The 25,990-nt window shown below is 32.4% G+C and overlaps 1 protein-coding gene across 29 annotated transcripts in view; it reads left to right on the top strand.

Moving 5' to 3' along the window:
- SNAP91 (synaptosome associated protein 91) overlaps nt 1-25,990 on the top strand; it is a 145,465-nt gene that overhangs the window by 61,232 nt on the left and 58,243 nt on the right. For 16 of the 29 annotated variants that reach the window (XM_044674074.1, XM_044674075.1, XM_044674064.1 and 13 more), the window contains exons 7-9: nt 8,077-8,183; nt 11,770-11,811; nt 21,299-21,369. In XM_044674074.1, the coding sequence (XP_044530009.1) occupies nt 8,077-8,183; nt 11,770-11,811; nt 21,299-21,369 (220 nt within the window). Of the gene's footprint in view, nt 1-8,076; nt 8,184-11,769; nt 11,812-21,298; nt 21,370-22,820; nt 22,827-25,990 lie in introns of all 29 variants that reach the window. The other 13 variants (XM_044674077.1, XM_044674076.1, XM_044674073.1 and 10 more) reach the window with 2 other exon arrangements.

Here is a 25,990-nt window from a genome sequence, read left to right as displayed (position 1 = left end):
GAGGAATGTCCTCAGCCAGTGTAGAGAGGGGAGTGGCCCAAGCATTCTACTTCCCTCCAGCTCTGCCACCTGTGAGTCACCCCCCAACCCCCACCCCGTGAGCTCCCATTGGGTTGCTGGGCAGAGGGGCGGGGATATGAAAAATGTCATCAGACACAGTGGAAAGGGGGAGGGGAGCAGCTCCACCCGAGTCCCTCTGCCTTTCTAGTAACAGAACTCTGGGGGAGGAGGGGAGGGCAACAGTGTGCCCACAGAGAGTGCTCTTGTGCCATCTTTGGCACTCATGCCATAGGTTCATCATCACTGCTCTAAGGGAATGTGAAATAAGGGTACCCCAAGGTTTGAATGTGAAGTGTATTGGCTATACAGTAGGTACTGCAATAATCTAGTATTTTAGAAGTTATTGTGAAATTTATCTGCTATTTTAGAAGTTATTGTGAAATTTTATCGTAATGCCAAAATTCTTTGAGTGTTTGGGATATTTTAAAGTATAACTATTTTTAAAAATAAGAGAAACTTTTAAAACTCCTGACAGGGGAAAGGAATTGTTTGTATTATTTGAGGAAATTGATTATTCAAAGAAAAATTAAGAGAATTAAAATTATTTAGTTAAATACAAATGGTTTTTAAGTATATAATAAGTTGATAATTAAGGGCTTATATCTCCTATAATTTCAATGAAAAAAATGAAAGAATAGATTTTAAATTAATACAGAAGAGATATGTAATAGTTTTTGAAAATATTCCCTTCAATTATCAGAAAGTAAAATTTTACCAAGAAAATTCTAGAAATATCTAGAAATAGAATAAAGAAAAAATTAAGAAACAGAAAAAATATTTGACTAAAACAAAGAAGCTAAACTATAGGCTAATATCCTAAATGAATATTAATTCATTTTTAAAGTCCTATCAACTAGACTCCAGTGATTTATCCAAGAAATAATTCATTGAGTCCAAGTTGGATTTATATCCTGAGCTGATATAAAGTAGTGATTTCAAACTCAAACAATATGTAAGCATCCCTGAGGGCAGCATATTGTTTGAGAAAACCAAATATTTATTTCTTTTTCTAATAGTTTCTTTACTTTGTTAAATATTTCTCAGTTACATTTTAATCTGGATAGGCAACATTCAGAAGTGTTGTGGGCCACATTAGGCCTGCAGGCCTCATTTTTTACATTTCTGGTATAAAATGATAGTTCAATATAAAGAAAACAATTAACATAATCAAAACCCAAATCATGTGAATATCTCAATATATGGAGAAAAAGCCTTTGGCAAAGTGCAATATTTTGTGCTAAAATCCCAGTTAAAATACAGGCATAGAGTAACCTTTTTTTAAATATCAGAATAGACATCTATCTAAAACTAAAAGCAAGTATCACATTAAATGGAGATATACCAGAACCTTTCCCAATAAAAATATGAAAGTAAAGCAAGATTGCTCACTGTCCCCACTATTATTTGATGCAGTGCTGGAAATGCTTATAATTGGAACAAGACAAGAGAAAAAAGGCATATAAATAAGTAAAGAGGAGATAAAACTATATGTGATATGATAGTACACTTGGAAAATTCTAAGGAATTGACAAAGATACTAACTGAGACAATAACTTTAGTAAAGTTGAAGGCTATAAAATAAACCCTCAAAAATAAACAGTACTTTCTGTATAATAATAACAAAACTCAAGAAGCAAAAATAAAAAATGAAATCTCATTCCAAATAGCTACAAAATGCATAAAATATCTCTGATATTTTGGCAATTTACAAATGCACAAACGACTTATATCAGTTCAATTACAAAGTGCTCCTTAATGACATAAAGAAAAATTTAAATAGCTAGAGGAATATTCAGTACTCACTGCTGAGTCATACTAATATGAAAAAATGATAATATTACCAGAGTCTTGTATGTTATACTAAATAATGTTAACTTAATGTTATACCAAACAAATTACTAAGGGGATGCTTTCTAGAACAGGGTAGAATAATAAAATTATTTGGAAAACAGAAGATCTAAAGTGTCAAGAGAAATGATAAGAGGTAGAGATGAAGGAATAATAGTACTTCCAGACCACATATTAGAAAGTCAACAATACCATCTCATATTTGTTTTAAAAATAGAGATATAAATGGAATAGACAAGAGATAAACAGAATAGACAAGGGAGAATCAGAAACAATGGAATATGGTGCCCCCGTGTTTGATAAAATGGAAAAATAAATGACTTAGGAAAGAATTCCCTACTTGATGAAAACCTCTGGAAAACTGGAAAGCAGTCTGGCAAATATTCAGCTTAGACCAAATATACCATATATTCTACAATTCCAAGTGGATTTTGACTTTAATCCTTAAGATCATACTATGAAAAATATTAGAAGAGAAACAGATCACATGGATATGGATAGGAGATGTGTTCTTAAACAAACAAAGCATAGAGGCAGTTACAAAAAATAAATAACTGATTATATGAGACTGGAAAACTTATGTACAGACAAAATTAACGTACCTAAGAAGGAAGCAATGAAATGGGAAAAAATCTAATTTCTCTGATAAGGGTTCGGTATCCAGAACTTGTGCGCAACTAATAAATGTATATACTAGACTAATAGCTATTCCCCAGTAGATACATGGTCAAAGAATATGAACAAACAGTTCTCAAAAGAATTGTAAAATATCCACAACCACATGAAATAATGCTCCAAATCACTAAGAGAAATGCAAATGAAATAATTCTGAAGTTTTACCTAACACCCTGTGGACTGGCAAAGATGACCCCCCAAAAAATGGCAACAGTCAGTGTGTGTGTGGTGGTGGGATTATGTGATGATAGGCACACTGGTGTATTATTGGTGGATCTGTGAAATAGTACAACCATTTTGGAAAACAATTTAGAATTATGTAATTGACTTAAATACCCTTTGAACCAGACTCCCTTACTGAGCTTGTATCCCAAGGAAGTCAACAATAAGAAGTAAGTCCCCATATACACCAAGATATTTATGGCATCACTTTTTGTGAGAGCAAAAATTTGGAAATAGTTACTAATTGATTGGAGAATAGCTAAATAAATTATGGTACATAAAGAATGAAATATTCTTGCTTTAAAAGTAATAATAAATCAAGAATACAGAGAAACATAGAAGGATCTACATGAATTTCTTTCAAACAATAGTATTTATTATGTGGGATCGCTCTTTGAAAGGGTAAGGGATGCTGGGGAAACTGATAATGTCAAATGCAAAAGACATCAATAAAAACTTACTCTCAGAAAAGGGGGAAAAAAGAACTTTATAGCCTATCATCTTATTTATATAGCTTTAGAGAAGTAAAAGAAACCCAGACACTCTCAAACTCATTTTAGTTTCAATTTTTAACTGACCATTTTATCTTTGCAGGTTTGTGTTAAAAATTATTTGATTTCCCCTGCTTCTGTTAGAGGCATAAATTAACAATTAAATTGCCAAAAGCTCTTATTTTAAGACAAAGAGCCTGGATAACTAATTTATTTGATTACATATAATTCTAAGGGAAGTTAGAACATCAAATTTCCAGTTAATACTATATATATATTTTTTAACCCTTGTACTTCGGTGTATTGTCTCATAGGTGGAAGAGTGGTAAGGGTGGGCAATGGGGGTCAAGTGACTTGCCCAGGGTCACACAGCTGGGAAGTGGCTGAGGCCGGGTTTGAACCTAGGACCTCCTGTCTCTAGGCCTGACTCTCACTCCACTGAGCTACCCAGCTGCCCCTAATACTATATTTTGCTAGTAGAATAAAACAGAAAAGTAGCAAATGAGAAATTTACAAATGATTCAAATCATAATTATAGTATAGTAGACTCAACTATCCTTTTTATATAGTACTTTGTAGTCATTATAGAGAGATTCATTAAGACAATGGATATACTTACATAACTAAAGAAACCCTTAATAGGAAACTATTTATCATTATGAAAGATATTAAGAAGTAGAAAACACTTTTCTACTTTTGTAAAGCATAATAATACATAAACACCTTTGGTTAAATGAAGAAATTGGACTAGATGATCTTGAAGGTCCCTTCTAACTATGATTCTATGAAATCTAATGGAGTAGTTGTAACTGATGCCACTTTGCATTTTTTTGTAAGTTTACTAATTGTTAATAACATTTATTGTAATTTTAATCAATAATACTTGAGAGTGAAGAATTGAAGATAACACTTAGGTCACAAACCTGCTTGACTGGAAGGATGCCTTTGACATTAATGTGAAAGTTTAGAAGTGGAATAGGTTTTGGAGGAAAGATTCTGTTTTGGACATGTTGAGTTTGAAACATTTACTGGATATCACATTTAAATTGTCCATTAAGCAATTTGTGATGTGAAACTTAAACTCAAGAAGGAGACTAGGGGTAGATTAATATATTTAACACCCACGTGCATAAAGATGAAAATTAAGCCCATGGGAGCCAATGAAATTACCATGTGAAATAATCTAGAAATAAGAGAAGATATCACAAAACAAAAGCTTGGAGTTCTCCAAGTTACTTTAAATCATTAGGCTTGTAAAGAAGACTAAGAAGAAACAGTCAATCAGGTAGGAGAACTAAGAGAGACCAGTGCAACAAAATAAATAAATAAATAGAATACAGAGTGGAAAGAATATCTAGGAAGAGATGATCAGTAGTGTTAAATGTTGCAGAAATATTTGGCAATGATAATGCTTTCTTATGACATAATAAATATTCCATTTTATTTATATAAAATTAATCATGCTCCAAACATTGAGCATTTATATTTTTCTAATCTTTTATTACAAATAGTGCTTCTTTGAGTCTCTTTGTACATATAGGTCTTATTTTGCAGGTACTAAATTCCTTAGGGTCCAAGCTCAGTTCCTCTATCTTTGTCTAAAGATATTAAAATTTTATTAAGGGTGGAGTTTGGGGTGTATTGTTTCAAATTAATTTCCATAAGGATTAAACCAATACACAGCTCCAAAATGCAGCGAATTAGTGGAATTAGTGTACCTATTTTCTCATAGCCCTCCAACACTGAACTTTCCTATCTTTTCTTATCTTTGCCAGATGTGATACATCAGAATTGTTTTAATTTGCATTTTGCTATAGTGATGTTGACTAATTTTTCAGATATCTTTGATGGTTTCTAATTTTAAAAAAAACCTTTATATTCTTTGTTTGTCTATTGGGGGCAGCTACGTGGCTCAGTGGATTGAGAGTCGTGCCTGGAGTTAGGAAGACCTGAGTTCAAATCTAGCATCAGACACTTACTAGCTGTATGACCCTGGGCAAGTCATTTAACCTGTTTGCCTCAGTTTCCTCATCTGTAAAGTGAGGATAATAGTCCCTTCCTCCTGGGTTGTTCTGAGGACCAAATTAGATGTTAATTATAAAAAGCCTAGCAGAGTGCCTTGCATTTATAAGCACTATATAAATGTTATCTTCTATTATTATTGTGATCATTATTATTGAAAAGTTCTTCATCTTACAAATTTGTCAATTCTCCATTGATTCTAGATGTCAGGATTTGAGGGGAGATGTCTTAAAGCAAATATTTTTCCAATAAATAACATTTCTTTTAATATGTTATGTTTTAATTATGCAAAAACTTTTAATATTTTAATTGAAATTGGTATATTTTGTCTTTTGTAATTCTTATCTTCTTAGTCTAATTATGAATTCTTCTCCAAACCCTATTTGTGCAAGATACAAGCCTCGATTTTTTTCTGATTCTTTTTCTGTTATGTTATGACTTTATTTAAATCACTAGTATAAAATACTGACCTAAAAGTATTAACTGTAAAGTTCCCATATAGTTTTTATAGCATTTCTTGTTGAATGGAGATTCCCTTTGCTGTTAGTTTTTGCTTTGGGTTTTATCAAACAGTATGCTACTAAATTCTGCATACTATTATGCTATGTACTTTTACTTCTAGATTTTCCTTCTCTAATCTGGTCCAGTGTTCTGCTTTTCTTTTTTCTAATAAGTATCAGGTATTTTTTGCTAATTACTGTTTTGTAATGTAATTTCCAATCTGACAATGCTAAACCCATTTTATTCTTATTTTCTTTTCCTTTCCCCTTAATAGTGTTGATCCTTTCTACATCTACATGTATTTTAAAAATAGTTTGTGTTATCCTTTTAAGTATTGCCTTTGGTAACTTGGTATGCTAAACTTGTAGATTCCATTGGCACAGACCTGCTTGAATGGCAAGTACTTTAACTGGTAGTTTAGATCTTTATTTGTATGAAAAAATTTATTTGTAGCTATATTTTTAAAATAATATTTTATTGAAAAGTTATTTTTATATCACCTTCATGTCTGGATCAAACACTTCTCTACCTAGTGAGCCAGTCCTTGAAACATATTTTTTAAAAAAGGGGGGAAAGTAGGTTAGCAAAATTAGCCAATGTAGCCTTTCAAGTTTGGCAGAAAGAGGTGATACCTTAGAGGTTTTTTCATAAAGTATTCTATGAGACCTATAGCTCCCCACCTAGGGAAGGAGAGAAATTTTCTCAATTCTTCTCCAGAACCAAGCTTATTCATAATTAATTACATGATGTGAAATTTTCCTCTTTTTTTCTTTTTTACTTTGTTGTAGTCATTGTATATATAATTTTCTGGGTTCTGCTTACTTCACTGCATCAGTTCTACAATTTGCCTTGCTTCTCTGAAGCTTTCACAGTCTTTGTTTCTCAGTATAAAACAATATTTCATTGAATTCATGTACCACAATTTGTTTAGTCATTCTTCAATTGATGGGCATTTTACATAAGTTGTTGTGTCCCAGGGGTTTTTGTAGGTTAACCCCTAGATATTTAACATATTTTATTATTTCTGGCAGCTGGGTTGCACAGTAGATCAAATAATGAACCTGTATTCAGGAAGATGAATCTTCCCGAGTCCAGTTCTAGCTTCTGATGCTTACAAGTTTTGTGACCCTGAACAAGTCACTTAACACTCTTTGCCTTAGTTTCCTTATCTGTTAAATGAGCTGGAGAAGGAAATTGCAATCTGCTTGAATATCTTTCTCAAGAAATCCCCAAATGGGAAAACAAAGAGTAAGATATGACTGAAAACCACTGAAGAGCAATTGTTATTTTCAATGGAATTTTCCTTATAACTTGTTCTTTGAAATTTAATTAGAAATATACAAAAATATTGATGGTTTGTGGATTTATTTTTTATCCTATAGTTTTAAATTGTTTCAGTAATTTTTTTTCATTCTCTAGGGTTTTCTGATTCACTTTCATTTTGCAGGCAGCTAGGTGGCAAAGTGGATAGTATTCTTGACTTGGAATCAGTAAGACCCAAGTTCAAATACGGCCTTATAAACTTAGTAAATGTGTCACTTTGGGCAAGTCACTTAACCTTTTTAGCTCAATTATAAAATGACAATAATAGCACTCACCTTGCAGTTTTGTTGTGATGTGATAATGCTAAGTCCATTTCTTTTATTCTTTGTACACCTTGGAGTGCTATGTAAATGCCAACTGCCATTATTATTATCTTTAGATAGAGATAATTTTGGCTTCTATGCTGCCTATTCATATTATCATATTTTCTTTTTCATGTCACATTATCAATACCATTTCTTATACTCTGTTCCAGCATTAGTGAGGAGAAAGAACTATCTGTTTCCTACATTTCTTCATTGCAAGCAATGATTAACTCTTGGTTTTCGAGAAATGTTTTTTATTATATTGAAGAAAGATTCTTTGGCTCATTTTTAAGAACCAAGTGTTTTTTAGAATTTTTAACATAAATGATTTATCTTCTCAAAAGTTTTTTCTACATCTCTTCATATGATTTTAAATTTTAATAAATTATTATCTCAAGAGTTTTCTTAATGTTGGTCCTTGTTTTCATAATTAGAATTTACTGAATTTGGTTAAGTGAGGGCAGGTGACAAAGAAGAATTAAAAGTCTGGCATAACCCAATAAGAATAATACCTAAATAGATTTCAGTCTTTTATTAGCATTGGGCTCAATTTCGCACAACCTTAGAGTATAGTTAAATCTAGTACTTTTGTTTTCCAAATTGCTAATTATTTTATCTATTATTCCTAGAAAAATTTTTTGAAATGAAGAAGGGGCAATGCAAAGATGCCCTAGAAATTTACAAACGATTTCTAACTAGAATGACACGAGTCTCAGAATTTCTTAAGGTTGCAGAGGTAAGTAATGTTAAATTTTATTATGAGTACAGTAAAAGTGCAACGTATATGAGGAGACAGAATATGTAGCAGAACTTAAAAACAAGCCCCCCAAAATAATAGAACCATAGAATATAAGAATTGTAAGGAAATAAATAATCAAGACCAACTTCTCACCCAAAGCTGAAGCCATTGCTTCTGTGTAGCATTTTTGACAGTTGACCTAGATGTCCATTCTGAATACTTACAGTAATGAGAACCTCATCTCTTTGAGAAGCAGTTTATTCTCTCTATGACCAGCTAACTTTTAATACTTCCAATGTTGTTTACATGTACTTCCTTGTATGAGGTGGTGTATCAATCTTCTAAGTGATGACACTATAGGGAAATCACCTTTTTACAAAGTGGGACATTCATCACGTTGCTATTTACTTAAGCATAATAGTGGAATGGAATGAAAGACTTTTTAAAAAGTAGAAGGTTTTCTAACATTTTAAAAATTCATATCTATTATCCTTTGAGTTTTTCTTTTATAGTTTCTAAATAATAGTTTAACTTTGCTTGCATGATTATATGGTGATTTTATTATTATTATTTGTGTAGATGATTTTTCATTTCTTTATAAAATATTTAGGCTAGTTTATATTAATATTTGAGACCTCATTGCACATGTAATACCAGAACACTCATTATATAAATGTAACTCAGATCATCCTAAAAGCCATTTTTTTGACTTAACATGTATGCATGTATGCATGTACAAATGATAACAAGGCAATGTTTTAGAAGTATATAGATTTTTAACTTAACTTAGAGAATATCATTTTAGTTGTTATTTATGAAAAAGTTCTTTAATAAGTGATAGGAAATAAAAGACTTGCTATCTATTGTTAATTGTTAATGATAACATTTTATCAGTAACTCAGCTTAAAGTTGACAGACATAATTAAAACTTGGATGGGAGAACTGGAATTTAAAATGGTCCCAACAGGTTTAATAGTGGTCTGAAAAGATTAGACTTGATAAATGCACAGCCTGCTTCTTAGATTTAGTTAGATAGATATTTAGGAGTCTTAGTAAACTAAAAGCTCAGTGTGATTCAGCAAAGCAATATGGCAGCCAAAATGTAATGCAATTTTAGAGTATATTCATGGAGAGATAGCATCTAAAAAAAGGAGATATGATAGTGCTGCTCTATTTTAACACAGGCATTGCAAAAGGCAATGAAAGGAAATTATAATGATTTTAGCTTATTATGAGGAAAAAAGTCTCAACAGCTACAGTCCTTTAAAAATAGAATTGATCATTCTCATAAAGTAGTGAGTTTCTGATTACTGGATTACTATATTAACTATATGGCTATTTTTCATGAGTCTTATGGGCAGGATTCATGATTTAGGGAGAGGTTGGGCTAAGTGAATTCTATGACTCTTTTCCATGCCAGATTGATTTGAAGCTTAGTAAATTTAACATACAATTTTCTGGGAGAGATTCTAGACTTTTAGGAGGTTGGGAAGTGTAGGGAGGTAGATATTTAGCTTAAGCAATTCTTCTGTAAATTAAGCTAGTAACTTTAGCTAATGTGAGACAGTCCCAATATTTAAAAATAATTTTTAAAGACTATCCCTTTTAAAACATGAATTGTTCCGTAATTACATTCATTTACTGACCTATCAAGAGGTTGCTTAGGTCACTTCAAAAATATAACAATATATTCCAGTAAAATATTAAATTAACAGATGTATTTTCAAGGAAATACCATAATTTATAATTCCATTTCAAGTCATCTTACACAGTCAATGTGACTGCTTAAACAATCAAAACTCTATAATGTTATGATAGCTCATATTTGTATAACACAATAGTTGGAAAGTACTTCACATTTCTTATCTGTTTTTATCCATAGGACAAATCTGTGAAATGCTTTAAGCAATACCTATATTGATAGATGGGAAAACAGGTTCAGAGAAACTAAGTGACTTCTCCAAAGACACAGAGCCACTCAGTAGTGCAGCTGATGCCCTTTTTCTTTATGGGCAAATTCAGCTGGTACAGACACTTAGAGAAACTTTCTTGAGTAAAGAAACTTTCTAGGTCTTTAGCAATATCATTTGTCAAATGCCAATACCATTAAAAACAAAATTAAAATATCCCCACTAGAGAATTAACTAGTCATAATTATAATTTATGTAAACAGTGCTCAGATTATGAGGCAGCCATTGTGTTCGTGGCTAAAGATCCAGCCCTGAAGTAAGCTTTTGGTTCAAATCTGCTTCTGTGGCTCTATGAGCCTGGACAAGTCACTTAACTTGTCAATAGTTGGGGCTGCTGATCTTCATTGGAAGAAGAAATTTCTTCACTATGAATTCCGCCTATACCCATTAAGTCAGTCAAAATAAGTGCCATATGTCCTAATAACCTAGTGGATATAATATTGACCATATGGTCAGGAAGACCGAGTGGGTTCTGAGTTCTGCCTCTGGTATTTATTTGCTTTGTAATCCTGGACAAATCACTTGACTTAGGATGATAGAGCACAAGACCGTACACCTAGAGTTAGAGTTAGAAGGGAACTTAGAGACTATCTTGTTCAGCCCCCTCATTTTATAGATGAGGAAACTGAAATCCAGAGAGTTAAGTGATTTACCCAGGGTCATACAGCTAACCCAAGGTGAGTTTTGATCCCAGCTCTTCTTGACTTCAAGTTCAGAACAAACTATGCTCATCTCCGAGCCTCAGTTTCATCATCTATAAATGCAGGAAATAATAGTACATGTCTCATAGGACTGCTGTTAAGCCTCATATAAAATGTTTGTAAATCCTTCAGCAAACCTTAAAGACTACCATTTAAACGTCAGTTTTATTATTATTTTTGTTATGCTACTAGTAGATGTAATGATTATTAGTGACTGACTGGTCAGAAAGTCTTAGAAGTTTGTTAACAGAATTCTGTAACATTTTGCTTGGGTTCCAGTAAAAGGTGTCAATGATGTACAGTGATTCCCTCACCTATCGCAGGAATTACCAGAGACCCCCATAGCTGAAAATCTGCGAAGTAGCAGCATTATATTTTTTTTATTATTTATATATATTTTAAGACTTTATAAACCCTTCCCACTCTTCTATAAACCTTTTCCACACTTTTTAACCTACAGTCACTAAGCCAATCAGTGCCTGGGATACAGAACACAACACTGTGGTTGGTCACCTTTCATTCCATCAGCCAATAGTTTGCCACAATAAGTACAACTTTGTATTACAGAGTTAAATATATATATATGCATATATATATATATTTGTTTGTTTGTTTATTTATTTATTTATTTTAGCACACAATATAGTGAAGCTGTGTTAAGTGAACTACAATATAGCAAGGTGACTGTATACCCAAATATAGAAATAAAATCATTTTTTGTATCTTATTCTAAAAAATTGAATGTAAATCAAATGAAGTTGACCTATATACTTTAGTACTTAAAATTATAAGCTGTGGTTTTTTTCATTATTTATGGATGTACTTTAATTTATTGTAATTTAATTTAAATTGTTGGAATTGAAAGGAATGAATAAAAACTTCCCACTGAAATACTTATTTTTTTATTCACAGCAAGTTGGTATTGATAAAGGTGATATTCCAGATCTTACACAGGTAAGTGATCCCTAGAGGAAAAGAAAATAGAGATGACATTATTCTGAGACCAAATTGGGGCATGCCACTAAAAGCTAAGCTATTAAAGAGAAGTATCATGGCTTGTCAATTATATGTTTATTTTCTAAGCCACATTTAGTGATAGGGTGCACCAGAGACTGACCTTTAAACAACAAATGCTTTTTCTGCTATGTATGGTCCACTTTCTTGGAAGCGATTCAAATTTGCCTTATTTTGACTGTCCCTATAACTGTATTTGTTGGGATATTTAAGGATGACCTGCCACATATTTTTGTTTTTTTCCTCCATAGAATGTCACTACATTTGCCTATTGAATTATATGTCAGTTGTGGTTGCCAAAACTTGAACCAAACAAAACTCTTAAGTAGGAAAATTTATATAATATGGTCTTATTAGAAGTAATAGCTCTTCATAAGGTATCCATGTAAAAATTAGAACATTTTCCATCCTTGTTCATTGCTTGTGCTTTTATATCCTATGCTTTCATTTTGACAGGTAGGCTATAATTAAGAAAGCCAAGGCTAGGAAACACATTGCTGTCACAAGTCTACCACACTGCTTCCTGTTTTTCCTATTCCACTAGGAATTTCAGTGTATATATTGTTTTTCACAACCACTGCATGACCTGAGGTGTAATATGTGTTGGCAGCCAAATGATTTTCCTGGGTGCTACCCATTTTTTGTTTGTTTTGGGGGGGTTTTGTTTTTTTTTTTACTTGTAGTTAAATGGGATGCAGATAGAAGGAGGTATTTTTTTTCTTCATTGGTGTGCCTGGAGTACAGAGTTAAAATTCTTTTAGATAGAAGAATTTAATTCATTAATAATATCTCAGAAGATGTATCTCAAACATGGCGTTTTTATCAGACATAGAACTACTAAGGTTTTAATATTATATCAATAAATTTCTCATCTCTTCTGGTTAAATCCTAGCAACATTGTTGATAATACTGGAATTAAACAGAAGTCTGAAGCAGCATTTATAAAAATCATTTGATGGAGACTTTTATAACTTACAGTAATGATTTTGACAGAAAAGGGTCTATTTTAAACTAAGACATTATAACAGATGGAAACTGTCCCAGTTGATTTAATATTTTTAATATTACCAATTATGTGGTGATATACATGATAGCATATTCATATATTTTATATTATAAAAATGAATGTTTTATTATCTACCACCTTTGTATTCTGCCTTATTTTAAATAATATCCTTAAATATTTTAAAATCCAAGTTAAAACAGCTTGAAAAAAATGAAATCTTAAATTAGTTAAATATAAATGAAATTTTATGTTTCAAAAATTAGATCTAACACTCTAAAATAATTCACATCTTGCAGATTGTTATATTTATTTCCAGTTGATGGTAGCTATTTTTACTATAAAATATTTCATGCTAAAACAAAACAATGTATCGAGGTCTGATTTGCTGATTTTCAAAGTGTAAATATTCAACCTAAACATTTAATAGTTGCCTCTCTTTGAGTCAGTTTGAGCTGGCTACAGCCCTGATCTGGTACTGTCCATCAGTAGACCTATACTGAAAAATGTTTACAGCTTGATAGGACTTGCCACAGCTTATGTTCTGTTGGCAAAATTTTTGAGAACTTTGGGTCACCTTCAGGTAGCAAGAAGGCACTGAAATAGAACTTTATTAGAGGTTATCAAATGTGCTTTAATTAAATTTTAGCGCATTTCCTCAATTTGTATTCATTTACAAAAATCCCAACATAGAACATCGTGATTTCAACTAAGTAGCTCTTATTAATATTGAATAGTCTGTATTAGTAGTCATTTAAATAAGTATGGCTATAAGTTAATAATAGAGTGCTTGATATATCAAAGGGACAGATCTAGAGGTCTTTAAGCAAAAGGAAAATTGTTTGTCAAAGTTCATTTAGGTGTAGTACAATTTTAAATTGAGAGAGAGCCTAAAATTTGCTTCTTTTTTAAAAAATGCATGTGTTTGGAAATTGAGATAATTTATGGTTTATTACAAAAAGATATACTGACACATTTGGGTTTCATTTTATATCAGCACTAATACCAATTTTAATTTGCATATCACCTTTCATGGTTATTTGGTTATTTGATGGAGGTAGTACCACCTTAAAGGCAATCTTTTAATGTGATGCTTCATCCTTACATCACATTCATTCAAGGTTCCTTCAAATATAAAAAGAAATAATCTTACTTAGTGACCCTCTGCTAATACACATCAGGTAGAGTAAGAAACAGGAAAATATATCTGTGCCAAAGATATTTCCTACTGTGACAGAAATCCAAGTTCAAGAAGCATTCTTTGGAATTGTAAGGTCCTTCAGATGCTCCTGTTTATGAATAACATTGTGCTAGCTGTACGAAGCCGCAGAACATTGAAGAATCTCCTCCTGAAAGAGTTTCTGACCACTTGTGAATTTGGCCAGATTATCCACATGAGAAATACTAAGTGGATGAAGAATGCCCATTACCCAAGCTGTAATAACAAGTAGAAAGACAATCTGTAGAGCTGGTCAATAAGCTCTTGTATCTGAAACAGACTACACAAATGAACAGTAAGTCGGGACCAGAGAAGAGAAGAGTGGAATGGATAGCTTTTAGGAAACTGCAAAACTCATTGATCCCAAACTTCTCCCAGAAACAAATGCAACTTCATTTAAATACCATATCCTACCTAGAAGTCACAGAACATAACCAACTACAAAGAATTTAAATTCAGTATCAGAGGGCAATGGAGATGTGAATAAGCTATAATATGTAACTACCAAACAATAGGAGGAAAAGATGTCATTAGAGAAGTGTGTGATAAGAAAGGAAGATGGACTGGTAATTCAGCAAAAGTGATAAGGAATGATAAATGGACTAGCTGAGGTATCTACTGGTAGCTTGGTGAAGTTAAGAGAAGGCAACTTTGGGTGAACCCCTGTGGCAGACTTTTACAGAGGACATGGATAATTGTGCATGAGGGGCAGTCTTGAATAAGTAAAGTTTTTTAAATTGATTATGTGCCAGGCACTGTGCTGAGCTGGAGATGCAAAAGAGGCAAATAAGGTTCTGCTGTCAGGATGTTCAGTCTAATAAGTAACACAACAAATAAATAAAAAAACCTATATACGATGTAAAGAGTAAATAATTAAAAGAGGGAAAGCACTAGAATTAAGAGGATTTGGGAAAAGCTTCCTGTAAAAGATGGGATTTTAATTGGAACTTAAAGGAAACCATAGAAGACGGTCTTCTGTGACAATTTTTTACCTTTGATCTTTGTCTAACAGTGAAAAAAATCCTATTGAAGGCAGAGATGAGGGAGAGCATTCCAGGCATAAGAGACAGCCATAGAAACTGGTTGAAGCTAAGAGACAAAAGGTCTTGTTTTGTGGAGTAACGGGAAGCATAAGGTTTAAGAAAATGGAAAGGAGGGGGTTAGGCAATGAAGTGTTTTGAGTGCCATGCAGAGGATTTTGTATTTGATCTTGGCAGTAATAGGAAGTGTATTGAGTAGAGGAGGAAATTAATATGATTGGGCTTGCACTTTAGGAAAATCATTTTAATAGCTAAATAGAGGATAGATTGGAATGGGGGGGAGAGACTTGAGGCCAGAAGACCCACCAGCAGGCTATTGCAGTTATCAAGGCATGAGGTAATAAGGGCCTGTACCATAGTGATGCCAATGTCAGAGGAGAGAAGGGAACATACTCAAGAAATTTTTCCAAAGTAAAATCAATAGAGGGAACATACCAAGTGATGAGATCATAGATACATCCCAATATTAAGTATTGAGTAACACCTTTTTTTTTCCCAAGAACATAAAAGAACTTTACATATGCATAGTTTATCTAATTTATTCCCATATTTACATAATGTATTTATATATATGGGGACTTTTATATAAATATTTTTGCTACAAAAGGATATTAAAATTGTATTTTGCTTTCTTTTGCTGTTGCTTCTTCATAGTTACATACCCAAGTGTACTTTTGATTTAAAAAGCTAATACCAACTTCATAACCCTAATCCCCACTTAATTTCAAGTATACAGGGAAGGTATACTTAAAACACAAGTCAGTTGCTTGGCATACTGCTAAGTTTTCAGGACATCCAATAAACAATTATTGCCTGATTGCAGAATTTTAAAGCTTAAGATTTATTCTTATCTCAGTTTTTAAAAGGTTACAGGTCCTAATGTTATAATCTAAAATATATATTTATGTGAATATTCTTAGGCATGTGCCTTATCCAACCCTGATTTAGAGAATCCAAGGAGGATAGATGAATTCTCTGAACTAGAATTCTGGATTCACTATAATAACTGGATTAACTTCAAAGAAGCTGAACTATTTTGATATTGAGGTAATCCTCAGGACTCTGAAATCCTTGGGTCAGCCAGAGCTCACAAATGCCCCACAAATGGGCAGAAAGCTTTATATCTTTTATTGGAATAGAGCCTCTAAGCTTGACTTATAAGTTTATAATAGAATCTGGTTTATCTCTGAATCTGTGGTACAGATGACATGGATCCAAGTGATGGTCTTCTGTGACAATTTTTTACCTTTGGTCTTTGTCTAACAGTGAAAAAAATCCTACTGAAGATATGGGAAGTTGAGGTCAGTAGAAATTTCCCTTGACTTGGAGGTGAAATAAATTGTTTTTAAAACCTAAGATGAGGGGGCAGCTGGGTAGCTCAGTGGAGTGAGAGTCAGGCCCAGAGACAGGAGGTCCTAGGTTCAAATCCGGCCTCAGACACTTCCCAGTTGTGTGACCCTGGGCAAGTCACTTAACCCCCATTGCCTAGCCCTTACCACTCATCTACCTTGGAGCCAATACACAGTAAGAGTTTTTTTTTAAATAAAAAAAATAAAACCTAAGATGTGAAAAATTGATGTTCCTATTGACCCCAGGAATAGAAAAGAGGTGGCAGTGATTCTATGGGTACCTTTTTTATTTCTTTACCAAAAGAATATAGGGGAATCGTGAGAAATCAAGCTAGTTCTCTGAAGTCTTCCAGCTCCACTAAACTTTCATTATAACCACTTACAAATAAAACCATACATTTGAAATTTCTTACTTTTTCAAAGAGACATATAAGTTTTAGGTGTGAGAAGATGAAGACTGAAGATCATAGTGATATCAAAATTAGTACTTCTCTTTTAAGCACTTAATAGCATTTGCTTTTTTTTTTTGAGCTGACCAAGGAAAGAGTTAGAACTTTCAAATTAACCTTAATGATCTATGTCAGTTCATTTTACATTTGGTTTATTTAATCATACTTAGGCTTTTAATCTATTTTCCACCAAAAGGGTTATTGAGAAAATATTAATTTATTTCTGATACATATGTTCTACATTTATGATCTTCACTTAAGAACAACTTCTTAGACACTGACGCCAGAACTTCTGACTGATCTGAAAACCACTAATAAAATTCTACTTTCAAAGACTGACATGGTGAATTGTTAACCTTGAAAGAATACTACTTTTATCTACTATCCTTTTGTTCTTTGGATTTATATTCTCATTCAGTTAACCTCTATTGAATTGGTAGCTCTATATTTCCATGAACAACTCAGGATACTATCAAGTATTCTTGCATACTCTCTTTCCTTATTTCCTTTTACAATGGCAGAAGCATTTTGGTATACTTTTTATCAGATTTAAGACATAATCCATTCATTATTAGAGAAAAAATAGTTCAAGGAAAAAATATCAAAGTACTTTCTATTTTTCTACAGCAAAGGATGGGCTTGTTTCTACTTTGTTACCAAATTGAATTGTTGGTGTGCAGGGATTGAAATAATTAACTTTTGAGCTTTTATCCATTTTATATTTCTTTTAAAATGTTGACTTAATTTACTTTTGTATTAGCCATGTTGACATTATGATCAGATAGAAATTCTCCTAGTAGTTATACATTCTAACAACCCAAATGTGGTTGATAAAAGGTTATTTTTTAATTTGACCCTCTTCTTTCTGGACCTGTAGTCATGGACCAGCAGTTAACTACTGGACATTTCAAATTGTTTTCTTGTAGGCATTGCAGACTCAGCCTTTCCAAAATAGAGCTCATTATCCTTTGCCCCAAATCCACATTTTTTCTGAACCTTCCTACCCAGGTTTTCAGCCTAAGCAATTTTATAGAATCCTCACTTTATCTTATATAGCCACTTAATTGCTAAATCTTGTCATTTATCCCTCCACATCTGGAGGGAGATTGAACATCTCTTCCTTTCTCTCTACTCCAATGGCAACCATACCAGTTCAGGCCTTCTTCACCTCTAGTCTCCTAATTTTTATGGTATCCTTAGTGCCTAGTACAATGTTTGGCATGTAGTCAGCACTTAATACCACTTCATTCATTCATTCACTTAGCCTCACTGCCTCAGGTCTTGGCTTTGATCCAAACCATCTTAAAGAATGCTTGTTCTAAAGTGAAATATGATCATGTGACTCAATAAATTCCAGTTTCTACTTGTTATATCAGGGATAAAAATACAAACTCCTCTGTGGCTTTTACCTGGCTGTAACCTTCCTCTCAGCCCTATTATACTGCCATACATGGTTCCTTTTGCCATACTTTATGATCTAGGAAAATTGTCTATGGACACTTGTTTATGGTCTAGGAAAACTTTTGCAATTCATTAAAGAAATGTATAGCCTTTGTATTGGCTGCCCTCCATGCCAGAGATGCATGCAGTGTTCATCTCTGCTTCTTAAAATCCTTTGCATGTACCCTCTCCCAACCCCATTGCCTTACATTTGTCTTATGTATATTTTCCGTATATGTAAATATTACCTCCTCTGTTAGAATGTAATTTCTTTAAAGTAGAAAACATGTTTTTATTTGCTCTTAAATTTTGAAAATCTAAGTAATATTATGAAAGAGGAATCAATGAATTTTATGCTTTAACATCTTAATTGATCCAAATTATTTTCTGATATTTATTAATTTACTAACACTTTTGTCTTTATTTCCACCTATTCAATGCAATGAAGAGTTAAGTTGAAATAATTAAGATAAATGGCTTACTCTGATTTTGAACCTATTTTAAAGAATAATCTTTTAAATTATTTCTATGCCCGCCAAAGGACTATTTTGTAATTTTAAGCAAAAGAAGTAAAATCAGTCATTTAATCAAGTTCAAATCACATGCTTTCTTCTCACTTTTCAGTTGATTTCAATAGAAAAATATAGATTTTATATATTGCTATTATTTAATTTTTAATTAGAAAAAAGTAATTTAACATTGATCTTAATAGTAAAAACCATTTTTTTGCTGAAAGAGTTAATATTGTGATGATTGAAAAGCAATATCTATTTATTCCCTTGACAATATAGCTGAAGTCTTAATGTGATTGCAGAATTGTTAGGGCAAATAGTGGCTATAAGAAACACAAATTTGGGGAAAGGTTTCTCATATTTTTAGTGACCTAAAATTTATTTTTAAATAATTAATGTTAAATTAAGTAGTTAAATCAAACTGTTCAATTCAATAAACTTTATTCAGCCCATTAAATATGAAGCATTTATATGTAAGACACTGAAGATAACCAAGACAAAAACAGGGGAGGAAAAGTCTCTGCCTTACATTATACAGGTCAAAAAATGTATAATGCAGATAATTCATGAATTCTTCATTTGACTAGGTTTGACAAAATTTTTCACATTCCCTTTATTGGCTGTGTGATTCTGGGAAAATCATTTAACCTTTCAGATTCAGTTTCCATATCTGTAAAATGGGGATAATAATAACACCTATTTCATAGAATTATAAAGATCAAATAAGATATGTGAAATGCTTTGCAAACCATGAAACTAAAGCTTTACAGTAACATAAATATTAGCGTTCGTTATTTATCTAGTAGTGTAAGTTGCTCTTGGAATAGAAAAGTACAATTTGAAATTTATAAAAAATTGAGAATTAGAAGAATTGTCAAAGTAAATCCTACTCTCCCTGCCCAGAGACCTGTTCTTTCAGGTCATAGATGTCCTAAATAGGTTGATGTTGTATTTCCAGCATTCTCTTTTCTATTGATGACTTAAAGAAAGCTAAAATTTAATTGAACTTATTCTTTGAAACTTCATATTGCTAGCTACATATGATCAAATGAGGTAATTTGAAAAGCACTTAACAGTGCCTGGCACATAAGAAGTGCTATAAAATTATATATATTTTATATTCTTGATGTAAAATTAATTTATTGTAGCATTGATGTAATATGTTTTAGTGTGAGATTTTCATAACTATGTTTTTCTGCTATTATGACAATTATACATGATAAAAAATATGGTTGCTTCTTTGAAGCTCATTTAGAAAATAATTTTCATACCTAAAAACACTGATTAGTTAACTATAGTTTAAATTATAGTTATGAATGAATCATTTAAAAGTGTTCTCTGAGTGTCTGATATTTTGGATCTGAATGTTAACATGATGAAGATAATGTTAAAATAATGTTAACATTTCTAAAGTTTATGATAAATTGGCTAGAATACCTCTATAAATCTATTATTTCAACAACAGCAAATTCTACATATTTCTGTTGCCTAGAATATTTTAGGGGTAATCTTTGAGGCTTTCCAAAAATATTATATCATCTCAAATAATTTTTATTTTAATATTTTATTTTTATTTTATTTTAAATTATCTTTTGGTATTGTTAATTACACAGAACAATTATTTTGTAGTTGAAATAAGATTACATTTCAATAATAGAAAATTTTAGTGCTTATTATCCATTTAAAAGATTTGCAATCATTTTATAACACAATTCTTATTTTCTTATTTTTCCCACTGTCATTCAAAAGTGTAGTAGTGAGATTTTACTATAATTTTATTAGTTTGCTTTGGATTCACCTAATTCTTCTTATCTTCTTAGTACTGATATGGATGTACTAAATATGAGCTAATAAATTTTTCCAAGTATAATCATTAAATTTTTCTTGCCTTCTGTGAATTTGATATGCTAGAACCTCACAAAGGGCAATATGGTGGTACTAACTGTATAGAGTACCAAGTCTGAAGTTAGGAAGATTCACTTTCCTAAGTTCAAATCTGTCCTCATACACTTCCTAGCTGTGTGACTCTGGGTAAGTCATTTAACTCTGTTTGCCTCAGTTGATTCATTTATAAAATGAGCTAGAGAAGAAAATGACAAGCCACTCTCATATCTTTGCCAAGAAAATCCCAAATGGTATCAGGAAGAGTTGGACACAACTAAAAACAACTGGGCAACAACAAACCTCACAATAACATTATTTACTATAGAGTCAAATTAGATATAATGTGAATCCTGTCCAGTGGGATTTAATTGTTTTAATATCAAAAGAACTTTGTCTGAGAGAATCTTACATATTCACTAGAACCTCTACTATAGATTTCCAAGACATGGTTATAGTTTAGTTTCAGGGTTTTTAACTTTGGCAAGCCAAGGGAAAAGAATGTAGACATTCACTTTTACTTTTTCATTATAGGCTCCCAGCAGTCTTATGGAGACACTTGAACAGCATCTAAATACATTAGAAGGAAAGAAAACTGGAAACAAGTATGCTTTAGTTGTATATTCTAAAGTGTGTATGTGTATGTGTTGGGGGGATCTTTGGTAGCTTAAAAAAGTGATTTTTAATAAAACTATAGTGTCATTTATAAATAACATTCTTCCTCCTTACCCCCTATTATTCTATTATTCCCATTATTCAGCCATTTTTTGACTCAAGTAATAGGAATTTTGGTTTTAGTAGCAAACATATTGGTTTGGCCTGAATCTTAATGATTCTTTATCATAACTGATTTTTAAAAATTTACTTTAAAAATGTGATTTTTGGTACTACTTTCTACTTCGTGGTTTATTTTCTTTTATTCATTTTTCCTCTGTAGGTTTTCTTGAGCAAGTATAGAATATATAGGAACATATTCCTAACTAATATCTTTGTCCTCTGATTTCTCCATTCAGTCTATTCTTCACAAAACTGCTGAATTTATCTTTCTAAACATTTATATCATGCCATTTCCTTACTAAAATTTTTTCAATGGGCTTTAGGATAAAGTCCAAATTTTATAGCCTAAAGTCAAGGCCCTTCCCCTTTACTTTTATTTCCCACTGCTTGCTTAGAGAAACCTGAACTTCCACAGCAGTCATCCTTAAACCTAGCAGGCCTTAAATTTTGCTATTTCCTTGGTTTGGAGGAAGCATTCCCTTTCCACAGGATTCCCCTTTTCACCCTTTTTTGCCTTCCAAAATCCAGCTCAGTCCTAATACTTATATGGAGCTGTTACTACCTGAATCAGAAGTGATTTCTCCCTGTTTTGTTGCTATTTTTGTGTCAAAAGACCAGAGATTGTGCTTCATACTATTCTTTATGTGTTCTATATAGTGCTTTTCACCCAGCAATTATACAGTCAAAATTTGTCAGTGGTTCTAAGAACCGCCAATTAAACAAACAGACTAGTTCACAAACAGAAAAATCAGTGGAACCTGCCTAATAACTTTCAGATAATTGATTGACCTTCACTGGTTAAGAGATTTTAGCTGAGAAGTAATCCATTGTAGTATATATGTTTTCTCCACTCTTTCTATCCACTTTCCTAGACCTCAAATTTTTGTCCAGAGGAAAAGATTGTATATTTTTCCTAACACTTTTGTAATATTTCCACATGGTGTATTATGATTGTATCAAAAAAAAGTAATATTTAGAGATGAAAACCTAGTGCTTGACTTTTTTATATATATAAAGTTGTGTACATCTTTATGCTAAAAAAAGTTCAAGCATGTAATTGTTTTGTTTTAGAACCTTCCTTTGGATAGAGTAAATGCTTTTTCTTCCCTCCATTTGAGCTCATTTTATATCTGTCAAAAATCCCTTTTTTCCCCAGTTTGTGAATTAGTCCAGAGAATTTTTGTCCTTATATTAGTTTTCTTATACCAATTTAAATCAACAGACTTGAGTAGTTAACTGTTTTCATTTTTCTATATTTGTGCTTACCTGGGGACTTAAGTGATGGGTAAGTACTGTATTGAGTGTTTGCTTTGCATTCAGTTATTACTGTGTATGCAAAAATGCTCATAAAATTGAATTTATCCTATTTAGAGCATCTAAATGTCAAGTTTCTATTCATTTTCTAATCTGTTATCTTTTTCAGTGGTACTTTTCATTTTCTTAGTGTAGATGGCATAGATTTATGGTGCACTGATGTTTGTGCCTTCTTAAGACTGGGCAAAAACTTAGAACATTCTCTAGAAACCTATTCTCCCAGCCTTGGTCTTAGATTCTAAAATCTTGTTGATTTTATAGGGTTTTTATTGGGTAAGATTTCACAAAAACAAGTTTAAAGAAGTCATCAAAGAACAGTTTCATGAAAAGAAATTTTTCATATTTTTATCATCATTATAGAACAATTAATCTAATCTGTATGTCTGAGAGTGGATTTATATGCTCTTAGAAGGCAACCTACCAATTTGTGTTTATGCCCTGTTTATCTTTAGAATTACATAACCTACTCTCTGGTATTCATCTGAGAATTCTTACATAACATGCAAAAATCTTATTGTGTTTTACTTCTCGAAAAACTTTCAATGGACAAAAAGGGATTTTATTCTATGCATGTTCTTGTTTTTTGGAAAATATTTTTTAAATCTTTTACTTAAGCTTAAGCTGTATCAAGGGGGGAAATCCAAGATAAGTTTTTGTAACCTGGCTGCCCCTGAATTGGTTTTTGATTATTCTAATTGACTGGGCTAAGATTACCATCATTTTAATTCATCTACTTCTAAGATTCCAAGAAATAGGGTGACATAGAGTTGTAGGCTGACCCTACTTGAAGCCATGATGATTAGCTTGGCACAGATATTCCTTTGTGTTCTATTATCAAGAAGATAACCTAACTGGAAAAAATATCTTAGCAGTACCCTACCTTTTGGAAATATCTTGATTTAGATGGTGCTGACCACTAAAGCAAGCAAATACTGAATACATATAAAATGCATTAAAGACATGAATATTTTTATTATGTACTTTAACTGGGAAACTAAGCTCAGCAATTGTAAGCAAGGGCTTTATATCAATAATACTCTTGTTTCCCAGTTACAAAATAATGCATTGCTGATCAAAATGAGAGTTATAAAAATAACTAACTCTGTGCCTTTTTTAGATGAAATCAAGTTAACAAAATCAGAAGTGGGGAAAGTTAGAAAATCTAATGTCATTGGAAGTCTTCACTTAAATGCAAACTCTAGAAATTATTCCTAATAATGAGACATGGCAAAAATAGTTTCACTATTTTAAATGATTCTAAAAAAAAAGATGGGAATTTTTAGACTATAATTCCAAAATGTCTTTGGATTTTATGGCATGATTCCAACTAATTAGACTATGTCAAAACAGAGTAAAGTTAAAAACCCATTTTCTACCATAACCGTCATGATTATATTCTCTCATAGTATTTGACAATAAGTTTAAAATCTTTTCAGCCCCTGCCAGCAACAGTATATTAGGTGGCTATGGCCATATATGCAAGTCATGTCAATTAGCATCTATTGAACTTTTACTGTCTATGGCAGGAGTCAGCAATCTTTTTGGCCATGAGAACCATAAACACCACATAATTTTGTGAGAGCCATACAGAGCTCACAGTGCCGCTCCTGTAACAGTGCCTGAAAAAAATTGACTTCATGGCTCCTGTAGAAAGAGCCATATCTGGCCCTCAGAAGAGCCAGATATGACTCAAGAGCCATACGTTGCCGACCCCTGGTCTATGTGGTATTGTACTAGGTTCTGGGGATACAAAGGAAGTAAAGAAAAAAACAGTTCCTGCCTTCAAGAAACTTGTAATCTAATGGAAGAGTTAACTAGATACATCTGAAATATGTTCAGAGTAAATAGAAGGCAATTTGAGTGAATAAAGAAGGCATTAGCAGCTCTAGAAACTAGGAAAGAACTTCTTAAGTAGGTGGGATTTGACCTGAGTTTTAAAGAAAGTCAAGGAAGCTAAGAAGCAAAGGTGATGGGCATTCCAAGAATAAGGACAGCCAGTGCAAAGATATAGATGGAATGTTGTGTTTGAGGAGCTTTCAAATACGACAGTGTTGCTGAAATATGAAGTGGATAAAAGAGAATGCAGTCTAAGAAGTCTGGAAAGGTAAAAAGAGACCAAGTTATGAAGAAGTTTGAATGCATAAAGAGTGTATATTTGATCCTAGAGGTAATAGCCACTGGAGATCCTTGAGCTGGGAGATGACCTGGTGACTTCAACACTTAAAAATTCATTCTGGCAGCTCAGTGGAATATAGTTTGAAGTTGGGAGAGCCTAGAAGCAGAGAGACCAAAGAGAAAGTTATTGCAGTAATCCAGAGAGGTGATTAGGGCCTGAATGAAGGTACTTATGTGGTTAGAAAGAATGGAGCATATACAAGAAATGTTTTAGAGGTAGAAATTCTAGAATTTGTCAGCAGGTTAGATATATGAAGTAATAGTAGGGAGTTGGGGATGACAAAGGCTCAAACCTGGGTATCTGAGAAGATCATGGCACCCTTTACAGTAATAAGAGAGTTCAGAAGATAGGAGGGTTTTGAAAGGAAAGAGGATAAATTCTGTTTTGATTATTGAGTTTGGGGTGGCTGCTGGGAAGCCAATCAGTGTTATCCAAAAGTCAGTTGATGTTATGGAACTGGTGCTCAGGAGAAAATCTTAGAGGAAAAGAGGAACTCTAAGATGGAGAGTAGGAAAGATTGTATTCCATGCATGAAGTATGGTCGGTGCAAAAGCATGATTTTGAGAGATGGAGTATTATGAATAAGAGAAAGAAATGGGCAGTTTGACTATATCATAAATAAATATATGCATATAAATGTGTATAATTACATTGATATATATTTATTACATTGATATATATGCACATGCATATACACATTCACACATATAGAAAATATACATTATCTGTAGTGTATATATTCATATATTAACATTTGCAATATACACTTATGCTTTTGTGACCCCTTTTTAGAATATAAGTTCCTTGAGAGTAAGAATTGTCTCATTCTTGGTATTTGTATTGAAGGTCTGGGCACGCACTAGGCCCAAAGAAGTTAAAGGACTTGACCAAGGTCACATAGGCAATAAGTGACAGAGCTGAGATTTAAACTTAAATTTTGTTCTTAATTCCACTGCTCC

This window comes from Gracilinanus agilis, chromosome 4 (genome assembly GCF_016433145.1).
Source record: "Gracilinanus agilis isolate LMUSP501 chromosome 4, AgileGrace, whole genome shotgun sequence".
NCBI lineage: Eukaryota > Metazoa > Chordata > Mammalia > Didelphimorphia > Didelphidae > Gracilinanus > Gracilinanus agilis.
This window is presented reverse-complemented; position numbering and strand designations above follow the sequence as displayed.